A 15,459-nucleotide genomic window follows, 5' to 3' on the forward strand; every position below is an offset into this window, starting at 1 on the left:
TAGGAGTATCTTGTTCCAGAAGCTTTCTAGCATGTGGGAATACTGTGATCGTTGTTTGACCTGCAATTTGATGTTTGTTAGGTTTGGTGTTTTCTTGGGGTGATGGTGATTTTGGAAAACTGGGCCGAGGAGGAAGTGAAGGATGCAACATTCCTCAGAACATCGAAAGGCTGAACGGCCAAGGCGTTTGTCAGATCGAGTGTGGTGCACAGTTCTCGTTGGCACTGACCAAGTCAGGAGTGGTGTGGACATGGTATGTTACATTTGCCAGGAAGTATCTTCCAAGCAGTTGCTCTGTGCTGTATTTAATGCTTTTTTGACTCCTTTTGTGCCTTACCTGTGTGCTTTTTCTTTTAAACTGGCAGCTCTTCCAGGAGAGCTGCATCCATTCAATCACTCTAACATTGTAGCATGCTTTCCTGTTTGCTGTACTCTGTTAGAGTGCCTGGCTCCTATTGAATTAGAGGCAGAAAGGGAAGATCATTTCTTCTCTTGGCCACTGTGAGACATGTAAAGGAATGTTGAGAGTGGAGAGGAAAAAAGAAAACTTGAGAGCCATAGCTTGGACTATGAAGCCTACAGGTAAAGCAGAGACTTGAGAGAGTAAGCATGTCAGAGAGTAAGGAAGTAAGCTGAAATTCAGACCAGATGGGAAGAGCTTCCTTGGGAACACAGGAGCACAGCAACAGCTTGTTGTTGCTCAGAAGGCCCCTGAATTGTCAGTAATGATGCCTTGGAGCAAGAATTGCTATGAGATGATCACTGAGAGCTACTCAGATATGGCTTTATTTTTCTCCTCTTTGCCTGCTTGCTTCTGCTTTGTTTTGAACACAAATCTGCCTTTTTGAATTTATAAACCTTTTCGTAAAATCTGAGAGCTTACTGCATGGCAGGTCAACTTTAGGGCACTAATCAGATCAAGGTCTTACCCCATCCTTGTGTAATAAGACTGTGACCTATTTGATGCATATCAAAACTGAGCAGACTTAAACCAATCATTTTTGTTGTGTTGTCAGCCGTTGCTGAATAACATAAAGAGAAATCCTCAAAACTTTCATTTTTATAAGTTGCTACTACTGTTAAAAGGGAGAGAAGTTTTTAACAGAGGTATTGTTTTCAGAGTGGCCACTGAAAATTGTATTTTTTTCTTTGCTCTCTGTCTAAATTTTTTTTTGTAGTGACAAAAGGAGCAAGAGGAATGATCATTTGACAATCTTTTTTTTTAAAGAACTCATGCCAGAATTCTGGTTTGTTCCTTCCTTGCCCTAGTTTTTTCTCAACACTTGCTACATCTAGTCATAAATCCACAGCTATTTCATGACATTACAGGTCTACAAGGAGATTTTTGCGTCTGTTTCAGCTGGGGATGGCTGAATTGCTTTTAAACTTTTATTCTTCTTGAATTTTTTAATGGTTTGAGGAAAAAAATCATAGCTTCTGGGTTGTGTCTATAGGTAAATAACAGTACTCTATAGCATATTTCTCTCTAGCATAATATAACCTTTCTTCAGAAAAATGGGTGGTAAGCAAAAGAACCAAGTGAGTGGTTACTGAAAACATAGTGGAAGAAATATCAGGGTTTTTTTATTCTTTACTGATATTCTTGGTGGAAGCATTTTAAGGTGTTTACTTTTGTGTATGCTATTTTTTTTTAGTGCCATTTGTGTATAACAATTTTGGGTAAATTTAAATTATGGAGACTTCAGAATCTATATTGAGGCTTCCGACAATGGGAAAAAAACCCTCAATTCTCAAAACATTTTAGTTACCTGTGAGCAGTTTAGTTTCATGGGAGCAGACTTAAGTTAAAAGTTCTGTTGTTTTAAGGTTTATCCTCCATAGTTAAATATGCCCAAGTCTTATCAAACGACGTGAATTTTGGAAGTGTTTACAATTGCAGTAGAGGAAATTAAATGTAATACCAGTTGCTTTGCATGTAAAGAGTCATAATCATGCTCTTCTGTATTGAGGTGAGAAGCTACAGTGTTATAGAACTGCAGTTATCCTCATTCTTATGCCTATGGAATTCAGTTTTGAAGCATTTGCTATTTGGGGTGTGTGTGTTTCAGGCAGTGATAAATGAAGTGTATTCAGTTGGGAACCTGCTTTGAAGAGGATTGTGTGAACAGTGCCGTTGTTCTGAGTGCTACATTTGCTGTCTGTTGCAGGGGTAAGGGTGATTACTTCAGGCTAGGCCATGGCACAGATGTGCACGTGCGAAAGCCGCAGGTCGTGGAAGGACTGAGGGGCAAAAAGATTGTGCACGTGGCTGTGGGAGCCCTCCACTGTCTGGCAGTGACTGACACTGGACAGGTATGTTGTGTGCTGCCCTCCTTTCCCCCATGCAGAAAGGAAGGAACTGTTTAGGAAGGGAACTATAACAGAATTGGTTAAATGAAATAAAAATTCCTAATTTTATTCTTTGCTTTTAAAAGTCCGGCATAAATATAAGCACAATTGTAATTTAAAAAGTATTGGTATTTAAAATATTAGTACTGGAGTTAAAATATTTTTGTTATAGTAGCTTTTGTAGTGTTTTCCTTGTATTATCTCATGATCAGTTTTCTTCTTCTTACTCTGGAAATGCAGCAGCAGTCATAGTATTCTGGACAGATTTTTCAGCTTTATCATGATATTGTTTCAGGTCTCCAATGCAATTACTAGGCAATTAATTCTTCTAACTTACTGTGAACATTGAGTCATTTAGGAATCAACTGATCAATTATAATTTGGTGATAATTTATGAATTATCTGATAAAGTGCTGCTTTAATTTTTTTTTTCTTTTACTGTATGATAATGCCTGCATTATTTAATGGAGGGGGAAAATGTAATGACAATAGATTGTCCAAAGTGTCCTAGATTACTAGCACAAATCACAAACAATCTCTTTAGGAGTTTTTAAGAAAGCACTAAATTGAGATAAGCAGTGAAGCCAAGTAATACATGGACATTTTTCCTTGCAGGTTTATGCTTGGGGTGACAATGACCATGGGCAACAAGGCAATGGAACTACCACAGTGAATAGAAAACCCACTCTTGTCCAGGGCTTGGAAGGCCAGAAGATCACTCGGGTTGCCTGTGGGTCTTCCCACAGTGTAGCGTGGACAACGGTGGATGTAGCTACACCATCTGTTCATGAGCCAGTGCTTTTCCAGACAGCCAGGGACCCTTTAGGTGCTTCTTATCTTGGTTGGTATTTGTTTCCTTACATTGTTTTTCCTTTACTGCCATTGGTATGTTTGTTTTGTGTGTGGTTTAGTAGGTGATAGAAGAGTGCAAAAAAAAATGGTTTAGGAAAAAAAAAATCACAAAACAACAAAATGTGTCTCTGATAAAAAAAAAAAAAAGTGGCCAACCAAACTCTTCATGGAAGTGGAATTTTTAGATTAAAATGCAACATGCTTCCTCAAACACCCTAAGGAGTTTCTCTTTATGGAGGTAATGATAGATGGATGTTACACTAGTATTAATCTTATGCATTATCTCTTGTTTCTAAGGTAAGTGAGTTAAGAATTAGGGAATCAAAACAGCAGTGGTTTGTGTTGAGTATGAAAGCATCAAGCATCTTGCAAATTAAGCCTTTTCATGACCAAAGCAATTTGTACCTAATAAATATTCTTGTTATTTCAGAATGTTTGTGTAAGTAAAACTTGTTTTAGGTGCTGATCACTAAAATATTTCTATCTGTTATTACCTTAATCCTCAAAAGTGAGTAACAAGACCAAATACTATTTTATGGAAGCCCTTGTTGCAAAGCCACGGTATTAACTTTAATATTGTAACTGTAGGTACTGCTGTTTACGAATGTCCTGTAGGGTTAGTTTCAGTCATCTCTTCTGATTTAACAAGAAATTAGATAAACCATGTCCTTTTATGTATTATACCATTAAAAAGTGCTTACCTTCTCCTTCCTCCTGCCTCTTTTTAGGTGTTCCTTCAGATGCAGATTCTTCTGCTGCCAGTAACAAAATCAGTGGGGCAAACAGTTCCAAGCCGAATCGCCCTTCCCTTGCTAAGATTCTCCTGTCACTTGATGGGAACGTTGCCAAACAGCAGGCATTGTCTCACATACTGATAGCATTGCAGATCATGTATGCCAGGTAGGCATGGGAACATTCTTTCTGTTGCTGAACAAAGGATGATGTAGCTTACCATCTATTAGGGACTTTTGAATCAGGTATAAATTGTTTTAACTCCTCAGGATGGGCCTAAGCTTCATCTAACTTTTCTTTTGATGTTGATGTTAGCTTTATGTTGTTATGTTTAAAGAAGTTTTTATTGCCTGGAGAAAAAAATCTTTCATTCAGAAATGCTCAAGTAAATAATGTAGAAGCCGTGTAAGAAAATCATGATGGATGATATGGAGGAAGCAGTAGAGGGCAGAGTGGAAATAACAATAAAACTTTGCAGTGCCATCATTGTTAGTAGAGAACAGAGTATTTGTGCTAAGATTTATAAAGAGAAACTCATATTAAACATTGAAGCATCAGGCCCAAGGGAGAATATCAATGAACTACCATCTAGATTCTACAGCTTGGAAAACTTACCTTATTTTGTTAAGACAAGCTAATAATAAGTTTTTAAGTTCAACAAGGGAGTATAATGAGGTTTATGTTAATCCATCCTAAATGATTTCAGGGATGCAGTTGTTGGAGCATTGATGCCTGCAAGTATGATTGCACCAGTAGAATGTCCCTCTTCATCACCAGCCCCCCCATCAGATGCCACTTCTGCAGGAAGCCCTGCAAATGGAGATGAGTGTGTGCTTGTGGGAGATATCGAGGAGAGGCTGAGCCCAAACCCGTGGCAGGACAGGAGAGGGGAGGTAAAGTGTCACTTTATTTTGTTTTCATTAGTTTTTAACTGTAAAGCTGACAAATATCTCAATTAGTCTGATAGTAGCAGAGAATAAAAAATGCCTTCATGCTCTAATTGAGGACTAGGTTCTCTGCACATGTCAAATTTGAAAAAACTAAACTTTTAGTGTAAGATCAGTTTTGAACTTTGAGAAAGCATTGTGTCATTTAAAGGCAATCATGATGATTTCTAGCAATATTGTGGAGGTATTGAATTCATTTTGCAGGAGTGATATTTAAAAAAAGTCAAGAATAGCAGAATATTTGACCATTAATGAATGAAATATAGTTGTAAACTTAGATAACTGATATAGATATGAAGGCCTGAATGAAATTGTACTACATTGATTCCTAACTGCTAACAGAGCAGAAAAAAAGAAAAGGCTTGCTACTGAACAGGTCTTCTGCATTTATAAACTGTGAACTGGGTGTATTTTCAGGGCTTGCCTTCTGCTTTGTTGACTTTTCTGAGGCATTGATGTTTTTTTGTTTGTTTTTGTAGCAGCTGGCACTGAGGGGAGTGTTTGCTGTTTTATGCACACTAGGAAAAAAAATAGGAGCTAAAAATACAGGCAGTGAATCTGTTCATTTTGAACTTATGGCTGTTTTAAATTGCTGCTGTCTTTGAGCACTAGACCTTCTACTAAATATTTAAACTCTTCAAGGTTTTACAGTGTCTTGTTGAAGGTTTCATGAGTTATTATTTGTTCTGGCTAGGTTGTTCCTTCAGAAGATGCTGTGACGCCATCTGCTGTGACTCCCTCAGCTGCTGCTGCCTCTTCCCGTCCTTTCATTCCAGTCACAGATGATCCTGGAGCTGCCAGTATTATTGCAGAAACCATGACAAAAACCAAAGAAGTAATGTTGTCAATACTCTTCTCAAAACTTAAGTCCTTACCATACTTTTATCAAGCAGTTTTTCTGTTTTTTGCGCTTTAGAAATGACTCTGTAAATGACTGCAATTTTAAAAATCTGTGCAAAGACAGAGGGATGGTTATTGTTTGTTTTGTAGGATGTGGAAAGCCAGAGTAAGGTGTCTGGCCCAGAGCCACAGTACTTGGATGAGTTTACAAGTCTCCTGGTACCAGATGACACGCGAGTCATGGTTGACCTGCTGAAGCTTGCGGTGTCCAACCGGGCGGGCGAGAAGGGAAGAGATGTTCTCTCAGCTGTGCTGTCTGGCATGGGCACAGCTTACCCACAGGTCAGCTCTTGCTTCTGTTGCATTTTAACTGTGCCCTTTTTATTACTAGCTTGCTGGAATACTTTCTTGAAATGCAAATGCAGTTTGGCATCCTGAGAAACTTGCTACACATGAAAATTTGAGCTGAGCTCAAATGCATGTGAGCTTTAACTGTTTTAATGGAAATACTATGTGAATATATGCATGTGCTGCAGATGTCAGTAACAGACTAATTTCTCCATTTTTCATGCTGCAATTAGACATTAAGATAAAATGTATTTTAGACATTAAGATAAAATGTATTTACGTATTGACCAAGTGTCAGTGGGTATTGGAATGAAGCTAAATTAACCAAGTTCTATTCACTTAATCTGTAGAATGTTAGTTAAAAAACTTCCATGATGGGAGTTTTTTTGCATCTGAGTTTATTTTTCAAATTGATGCAGTCATTATTACTAGCTAAAAATGCTGTTAGTATATTGTATTGTTAACTATACAATAAATCTTCTGAACTGTTAAGATGTACATTTCATGCATTGAAGCTTCTGATTTTTTACAAAATATCCATGGATGTGGGGTTTTTTTTTTGACATAGCTGGCAGAATGTAACAAATCATAAATTATTTCTAGAATATGTGTGTGCAGTGATGAACTGAAAGCTGTTTAATATTTCTGCTAGCTTTACCTTTCAACTAGTAATGTTCCTAATGAGTAACAATACTTTTTTTCTTTTTTTTAAGATTTCTAAAACTGTTACTCCTCCTGCTCAATTTGTGGTGATTAGCTATGTATTTTTATTTTGGGCTTGAGTTTTCCCAGTCAAATTATGTACATGCTGTATGTGCACTTAGACATAAATTCTGGCTTTCTTCATCATTAATAGTGAGTAACTGAACAGCTTTGGGTTTGTGTGGACTTTTTTTCATTTTGGAGCTAGAGTTTTTATTAGAACCTCTTTTAAGATTAATGCCTTTGGCATTTCCTTCCTAAACAGGGTTTTGCAATAGTTCATACTAGTTAAATATTTATACCTTTCCATGCTGGTGTATGCCCTATAGCTTAGATTTAATAGTTTGCTTTTTCTGTGAGGGAAAACAATTATTTGTGTTGTCATTTACTTACTGAAAACTGAAGTTTTTTGGCCTTTAGTTTTAGGAGTTTTTCTAGCTCTTACACTACCAAAAGGAGTATTTTTGAGGTAATATAATGGTTTTGAATCAGATTTCCAAAACCAAGTTATTTATTTTAAATTTCTTGGGTTAATCAATATACAGTTTATAAAATGTGTATTTTTCCTTTCCTAGGTTGCTGATATGTTGTTGGAGCTTTGTGTCACAGAACTAGAAGATGTAGCAACTGATTCACAAAGTGGTCGCCTCTCTTCACAACCAGTTGTGGTAGAGAGCAGCCATCCATATACTGATGATACATCATCTAGTGGCACAGTTAAAATACCAGGTACAGAATTCTTAGAGTTATGTTGCTAAGATTCAATTATTTTGAAGCCTGCCTGCATTAAGTTGTTTTTTAGCTTAAAAAAATGTGTATTGAACTTTTAAAACCATGTTATGGATTTTGCTGTAGCATGGTCCTATTGATGTCCATAATCCTGTTGCTATAAAAAAGTATTTCTTTGAAGCTGATGTCTTACATGCTGATGAAGATCTCAATTCTGTACAGTATGTATTCCTGAGTTCACTGGTGTGATTCCAGTTGCATATCATTTCTGTTCTCCATTTAGTTATGAAGCTGAGAAGGACTGAGTCTTTTTCAGATTTAGTAATTGAAAACTTATCTCCCAATCTTGAGCAAGGGAAATACTTCTTTGTTGTAATGCTGTCTTTTATTTAGTGCTTCCGTCAGTAATGTACCTAGTGTGGGATTCACATTCTCTGAACCTGAGAGAAGCAGAGAAAAGAATGATCAAAGCAACTCTTATCTCATTCCCCTCTCATGTGTTGCGCCAGAGTGGAACGCAATATGGAGATTGTTTACCCAAAGTGATGGTGTTTTGTTTCCTTGGCCTGTCAGGGCCAAGAACATCTGCAGACTGTTGGTCAGCAGACAGTCATGAGATTCTGTGCAGTTGAGTTGAGTGCTTGTGCAGATTCAGTTTAGATGTAGTGTAATATACTATAGAATAGTATAGTTTAATAAAGTAATTAATTAACCTTCTGATATCAGTGGAGTCAGATGCATCATTGCTCCCGGACTTTGGGCAAAAGTATCACCAATAACCTAGTACTTAGCAAAAGTTACAGACAACAGAGAGCTATCTGCCTTAACTGTAAATAGGCATTTTTTTGTTTTTTGCTACTTTAGTTTTGAATGTTCTGGTATGGTCTTTTGTCTGCTAGCCCCATTCACATGAGCTTGCTGTGATTTAAGCCTTGCAATGAGAAGAAATTACAGGCAAATAATGTCATTAAATCAAAAGAAGTTACTTTTATTAATTGTCACTATGGCTTCCACAGAACTGTTTGATTTCATGTGGGTTTGTGAACTACTGCATTTGTCTGTGCTGTTGATTGCTGTAGAAGTGTGAACTCTTTGTTCTGTTCAGGTGCTGAGGGGCTGAGGGTGGAGTTTGACCGGCAGTGTTCCACCGAGCGGCGCCACGATCCCCTCACCATAATGGACGGCGTCAACAGGATCGTGTCCGTCCGATCAGGTAGGGATGGAGAGAGAGGGCTTCCCAAAGTGTCCTGTGGGATTCACTCCTGAATGCTGAATGAAATGTGCCCCTGCTGCTAACTGACTTCTTGTTAGGGATAGGCTAGTCAAAGAAAGGAAACCTGTGTAAATTGATAGTGTCTTTTAAACTAAAAAGTTTTGCAGGATGTAGACACAAAGTTCGATCTTGTGTCTTTGGATATGGAGAATCTCTGGGAAGTGCATGTTAGGTAGTCCAGTTCTTCCAAAGGGTGGATGGAGTGTAAAATTCAGTGTTCAGCGCCCCTGCCAACATGTGTGAATTTCAGTATAATCAATGTGTATTTTAACAAATTGGAAAAGGATATTTATTTTGCTAGCTTTCTCCTTTTTCAGGTAGTACTTAAAGAAATTTCAGCTTTCATGCAGTCAAGACAAATGCTCTTCTGCTGTCAAATGTCCAAAATAATAACTTGGTGCTCGGTTTTTCTGTTTCCTGCTCTGGTTTTTGCATGTGACACTACATGAATTCTTCACATCTTTAATCTTGATATCTCTGATTTAATTTTTAGGCACTACTAATTTCTAGTAGATTTTAGAGGAATATTTTTAATCTCACCAAATTTTGTGTTGAACCTGCCCATACACTACATTATGTGCAAGGCTCTCAGTAGGTATTGCCTGTGCAGTCATAATGTAGGCTTTTCATGTTGACCCATTTTTCCTCGAAGGTGTTTCATTACTGAGATATTTCTGGTTGGTTCCTGGTTGGAAGCGGTAAAGCTTTATTTAATGTACAGGTTATTATATATTTTTTTAATATGAAAGATAATTTGAAAATAGGACAAGGGATTTTAGTAAGCTCTTATAGTTGCCTCCTGCTTGTGGTACTCAGCTGTCTGCTAGCAGTGCTAACTGAACCTTTTAAGACTTGGTTTTGAACTTCTTAAGACTCAATGTAACATCTTTACATTTATGTTCATGTACTTTACGTAGCTTTTTTTATTTATTGCCTTTGTGTGCTGTTTATACTTTTTAACCAGTTGCTATTGGTGAGTGGCTCTGTATGGCTCAGACAGTGTAGCTGAGTATGTTTGTCTTGCCTGCTCTGACAGGTCGTGAGTGGTCAGATTGGTCTAGTGAGCTGCGAATTCCTGGGGATGAGTTGAAGTGGAAGTTCATCAGTGATGGGTCTGTGAATGGATGGGGATGGCGATTCACAGTTTATCCTATCATGCCAGCTGCAGGTAAGGTATCACATACAGCATTTGCAGGAGGCCAAGAGCAGATTTTACTACTACTACTTTGTTTCCTTTTTGCACTGCACTCACTGCATGGTATTTACGTGCCAAAGTTCAATAGTTCATTTACATTTATGCTAAGAAAACATTTTCATTCATCCTTTGGAAGCATTTTCAACTAAGTCCTGAGAGGTGCACTTGTACGTAGAGAAGAGAGAAAAATATTTTATAGCCACTCTTGTTTGCCTCTTCATAAGCAAAGAGAGGATACCTCTGGGACACAAGTCATCTGAAATGCCCTTACTTTTTAAAATCCATCTGGTTTTAAAATGATGTAAATTAAGTCATGGTAGTGCATCTTTATTCCTGTCTCTTCAAAGGGAAGTAGAATAGATAACTCAGGCAGATGAGTCCTCTAGAGTGCTGTGTTTGGTCAACTGAGTCCTGCCTATGTTCTGTTCTTATTTCAGTCAGAGGACAAACCTTACCCAGCTTTTTTTTCTATTGTTCCTTTTTGTTTCTTGCAGGCCCTAAAGACCTTCTCTCAGATCGTTGCATTCTTTCATGTCCCTCAATGGATTTGGTTACGTGTTTGTTGGATTTCCGCCTAAATTTTGCTTCCAACAGGAGCATAGTTCCTCGCTTGGCAGCTTCCCTTGCAGCTTGTGCTCAGCTGAGTGCCTTAGGTGAGTATAGTCTTAAAATTAGGTCTGTTTTTTTGAAGTTATGGTGATTTGTTTTAAATAATTATGTTCTTTGTGTGCTTATTTCTCCTTAGCTGCTGGCCACAGAATGTGGGCCTTGCAGAGGCTGAGGAAGCTGCTCACCACGGAGTTTGGCCAGTCCATTAACATCAACCGCATCCTGGGGGACAATGAGGGAGAAACACGAGCTTTGGTGAGAAGGCAGTAGTGCTCTCCTCTCCACATTTTCACATTAAGATTCAAGTGCTAGCCTGGATGTACCACATTTTTTGTGTTCATGGCAATATAGGAAATGAGCAAATTAATAGTCTTCTTGCACAGGTCTGCAAGTGGGTAAAAAGTATTCCAGTTTAGAAAGCAAAAAATGGCTAATTCCAAGACTTAACAGGTGTGCTTTCTGAATTGCCAAAAAAAGGGTAGAAAAAATTTTTTTTTTTTTAACAAGTGGATGGAAATGGTATTTCACACAGCTAGTTATAGGTTGGGAAGTCAGTTTTGTTTTGTCACAGTCATGTAAATAATGTATTTCCTGTAATGCATGAACTTTGACTAACTTTCCTGTTGTGTGGTGTCTCTAGAGTTTCACAGGGAGTGCTTTAGCTGCTTTGGTTAAAGGTCTTCCAGAAGCTTTGCAGCGACAGTTTGACTATGAAGACCCCATTGTGAGAGGTGGAAAACAATTGCTCCACAGCCCTTTCTTTAAGGTAATGCAGGACAATCAGTAAAGAAGACATTAAAATAGTTGTGGGATTTTTTTGAGATGTGCTAAGCTCACTTAGTCCTATATCAGTCATGTTTACTGACAAAATCAGAATCCCGTTTCTAAAAGGAGGTTCAAATACACAAAACCAGAATCCTGCTTCTAAAAGGAAAATCAAATACACAAATGAAAAATAAAGAGTATTTTAGGTAGGCAGAGAAACTCAGGAAAGCATCTTGTAAGCACACTTTTTGGTAAGTGATTTTGAGTTTTCCTAATAGGAGTGTTGTATATTTCTATTCAGTTAGTTTAGTACTCTGAAGGTTTTTTTATATCCAGTTGGAAAAAATGAAAATGTCTTAAATGGACCTTGTACTTCAAAGTAAAAATGAACAAGTTGAGGAATTCTAGAGAAGAACAAAAGGTGAAAAAGCCTCCTTTGTAATATAAAAGTGAAACTAAGAGGGTGTACCTATTTAAACAGAAAGAAAATCTTAAGTTTATAGAAGGAGGAAGTAATATGTTGTTCACAATATTAATCTGGAACATTGATTTAAAATTGAGTCAAACTGAAAATCAATTGGAAATTCATTGAATTGTAGAAAGGAGACTTAGTTCAGAAATGGAAGGTAAAATGTTAAGCATGTGGGGTTTGATGAGGAAAAGGTAATTAATCTGGGAATGTTTTTCACAAGGAGGTTATGAAAATTTTTGGATTGAAAGAGGAAATTAGATACCTAACTATATGAGATAGTAGGGCTAGACTTGATGTTACCCCATCCATGAGGGTAATGAAGATGGTTCTTTGTGACTTTAAGGCTGTTGAAGTCTTTGAGAGTGATCAGGCCCTACTGGCCTATGAGCTGTTCATCTCTGTCAAACACTTACTGATTTTTATTGGGCATTTTTGATCCCTCTCTAAAATGTTTATTTTTTGATTGTCTGTAGGTGCTTGTGGCTCTTGCTTGTGATCTGGAGTTGGACACACTCCCTTGCTGTGCAGAGACACACAAATGGGCCTGGTTCAGGAGATACTGCATGGCATCCAGGGTTGCTGTGGCTCTTGATAAAAGGACACCCTTACCTCGCCTGTTCCTTGATGAGGTACTGCAGGAATACTTCACATGGTTAATGGAACATGTGGAAGTGTCTCATGCAAAAAGATAGAATGAGTATGAATTACTTTATGCCAACTGTGATAGGAATAATTGCTAACATGAATAATGTTGTTTATTGCACACTATTTCACAGGTGGCAAAGAAAATCCGAGAATTAATGGCAGATAATGAAAATATGGATGTTCTTCATGAGTGCCATGATGTCTTTAAGAGAGAGCAGGATGAGCAGCTTGTCCAGTGGATGAATAGGTAATTTCTTTCTCCTGTTACTGGTTTGGTCTTGTGATACTTTGTTGTAAATGATAAACTGCTGGTTTTGTGACTTATAAAAAGCTCATTTAAGGTTTTGTTTTGCATTTCCCGCAGACGACCTGATGATTGGACACTTTCAGCTGGAGGCAGTGGAACCATTTATGGTTGGGGTCATAATCACAGAGGACAGCTTGGTGGAATTGAAGGAGCAAAGGTCAAAGTCCCAACTCCATGTGAAGCTCTTGCCACCCTTAGACCAGTGCAATTAATTGGTGGTGAACAGACTCTGTTTGCAGTGACTGCTGATGGGAAAGTAAGGATATAACAAATGATTGCTTATTTGACTATCTTGAAATATTTCACCCTCACTCAGAATGGGTTTGGCTAAATGAAAATAGTGTGCACAGTACAGAGTTAATTTTTATTGATAGTAGTAACTTTGTTTTATTATTATTAAAGAAACTGAACTGTACCAACCCCACCAGTATTTTCTAGGACTACAGTTGCTATTGCATTAAAGAGTTGAAACAAGAAATATATTTGAGTTCTCAATTCAAAAATGTGATCAGATTTTGTCAAACGAAGTTGGGTACAAGCAGCATGCTCACGGAGTTCCCTAAAACAGGGGTGATTATTTCTCTCTAACAAGGGAGAGGTGTAATGTGAGATTTTTCACAGTTGGCTAAAAGTAAGTTAGATATTGCAGGATCTGATTTCCTGGTGCTGAAATCCTGTGTGAAAAAAAATCTCAGTGCAGAAATTTAGTCTAAGGTGTAGGAGAAAAAAATAAGTACATGAATTTGAAAAGTTTTCATTTTTATGCAGATGGCAGCTGTTAAGGACATGATAGAGAATTTTGGCTATAGCTTTGTGTAACAGTTACTTTCATCTAGTGAGTTACTGTAATGATTCCTTGGGGTCAGTATCATCCTTGTTAATAATTCACAGAAGGGTAAAGAGCAGATTAGTGGCATTTCTTGACATCATTCTGTTGAAAGAAATTATTTTCAGAGAGACAAAAAGAGTAAAAAACAGTAATTAAAACTACTTATGAGATGGAAGGGAAAGAAGCAACTGTGTTTGGGTATGTATATTCTACAGAAGAAAGAAAGAAAACTAGAATAGTGCTGCTTGGAAGGAGAGCTTCAGGCAGTAGGTGACTTTAATGCTATCAAGCAAAGCTATGGTCCCTTGATAGTTTTACAAAATAAGCTTTAATATTTCACACTAAATCCATTAAGTCAGTGAGAGTTCTTATTGACTTGAATGTAGCCATGTTTTCCCAAATATTTTTTGTCAAGTATTTAAAATTATTTCCATATTTTCCAAAAGAGAAAATAAGAAGCCTGTAAGAAACTGGTTTTTTTTAGACTTCCCTTGAACTGCATTCTGACATCTGTACATTAAGAATTCTTCTCTAGAATTCATTTCTAGGGAATGTTCTGCATGAGGCAAACAAAACTAAATTTTGCTCTTTACTTTAAAGCTGTATGCCACTGGATACGGAGCAGGTGGTAGGCTTGGAATTGGAGGAACAGAATCAGTTTCAACTCCAACTTTACTGGAATCCATTCAGCACGTGTTCATAAAGAAAGTTGCAGTGAACTCAGGAGGAAAGCACTGTTTGGCATTGTCTTTTGAAGGAGAAGTTTATTCCTGGGGTGAAGCAGAGGATGGCAAACTTGGTCATGGAAACCGAAGGCAAGTAACACTTGAAAATGTACTTTAAAAAAGTGATTAACTTGAAAATTTGCTTTAAAAAAGTGATTAATGGATACTTATAGTTGATGTATATTAATGAATTTTTCTAGTCAAAAATAAATCCTTAGGATATTAAACTGGAGCAAAGCAGATACTCAGCGATTTTAGGTGTCCTCATTCTCATTTTAAGAGAGGATTCTCCATACCCTGGTGAATGTGAATGGCCTATCTCAGAAGTTTTGTCCAGACAGATGTTTTCTTTTCAGCCCTTGTGATCGCCCTCGTGTGATTGAGTCTCTGAGAGGCATAGAAGTGGTTGACATTGCTGCTGGGGGAGCACACAGCGCTTGCATTACAGCTGCAGGAGACCTTTTCACGTGGGGAAAGGGGCGGTATGGACGCCTTGGCCATGGAGACAGTGAGGACCAACTAAAGCCTAAACTGGTAAGAAACCTTTGGAGCACTCAGCAGTCTCAGTCCAGTTAATATCTTCTGATTATAACTTTTTGCATTTCTGTGTACAAAGAATGAAAGGGCAAAACAGTGGCATGTGTTTTTAAGAAATGAACAGGCTGCTGTGACTGAAAGGATAAAATGAAAGAGGAGCTGCAAAACTTTGCTTGTGGTCACCAAACAGCTTACAAGGAATTTATTTTAAAGATTTAAAGAAATATGTGAAGTTTCATGCTGCTTTGAATGATGGATTGTGCCATTTGGAATCTATTTCAAGTAGTGGCAAGGATAGGAAGGACGTGTGGTAGGAGTGATGTATGTGGGTCACCGACCTTTTACTTTGTGATTCCAGATCCCATACTTCATCACTAGGTGGCATCATCTCAAAAGATGTCGACTAAATTCAAATTATCATGCAAGTGCCCAAAAATTGTAAACTAGTAAAAGATTACTTGAAATTAAGGGGTTTTTTTTCACATACTGTATTCAGTACAAGCCCAGAGTGCCTGAAATTATTTCAACAGAATGTAGTCTTTAATAACCTTAGGTGTTTTGTATTGTTCTCCCTGACATTGAGGTAAAATATTCAACTAGTTC

At 37.6% G+C, this 15,459-nt stretch overlaps 1 protein-coding gene across 3 annotated transcripts in view; it reads left to right on the forward strand.

Moving 5' to 3' along the window:
• Positions 1-15,459, forward strand: part of HERC2 (HECT and RLD domain containing E3 ubiquitin protein ligase 2) — a 102,477-nt gene that overhangs the window by 70,020 nt on the left and 16,998 nt on the right. For all 3 annotated transcript variants that reach the window (XM_063149727.1, XM_063149730.1, XM_063149728.1), the window contains exons 63-80: positions 82-253; positions 2,169-2,313; positions 2,965-3,190; positions 3,930-4,101; positions 4,640-4,826; positions 5,575-5,715; positions 5,871-6,062; positions 7,346-7,499; positions 8,605-8,712; positions 9,809-9,940; positions 10,462-10,620; positions 10,713-10,831; positions 11,217-11,342; positions 12,287-12,442; positions 12,590-12,705; positions 12,823-13,021; positions 14,195-14,409; positions 14,676-14,853. In XM_063149727.1, the coding sequence (XP_063005797.1) occupies positions 82-253; positions 2,169-2,313; positions 2,965-3,190; positions 3,930-4,101; positions 4,640-4,826; positions 5,575-5,715; positions 5,871-6,062; positions 7,346-7,499; positions 8,605-8,712; positions 9,809-9,940; positions 10,462-10,620; positions 10,713-10,831; positions 11,217-11,342; positions 12,287-12,442; positions 12,590-12,705; positions 12,823-13,021; positions 14,195-14,409; positions 14,676-14,853 (2,897 nt within the window). The remainder of the gene's footprint in view (positions 1-81; positions 254-2,168; positions 2,314-2,964; positions 3,191-3,929; positions 4,102-4,639; positions 4,827-5,574; positions 5,716-5,870; positions 6,063-7,345; positions 7,500-8,604; positions 8,713-9,808; positions 9,941-10,461; positions 10,621-10,712; positions 10,832-11,216; positions 11,343-12,286; positions 12,443-12,589; positions 12,706-12,822; positions 13,022-14,194; positions 14,410-14,675; positions 14,854-15,459) is intronic.

This window comes from Melospiza melodia, chromosome 2 (genome assembly GCF_035770615.1).
Source record: "Melospiza melodia melodia isolate bMelMel2 chromosome 2, bMelMel2.pri, whole genome shotgun sequence".
NCBI lineage: Eukaryota > Metazoa > Chordata > Aves > Passeriformes > Passerellidae > Melospiza > Melospiza melodia.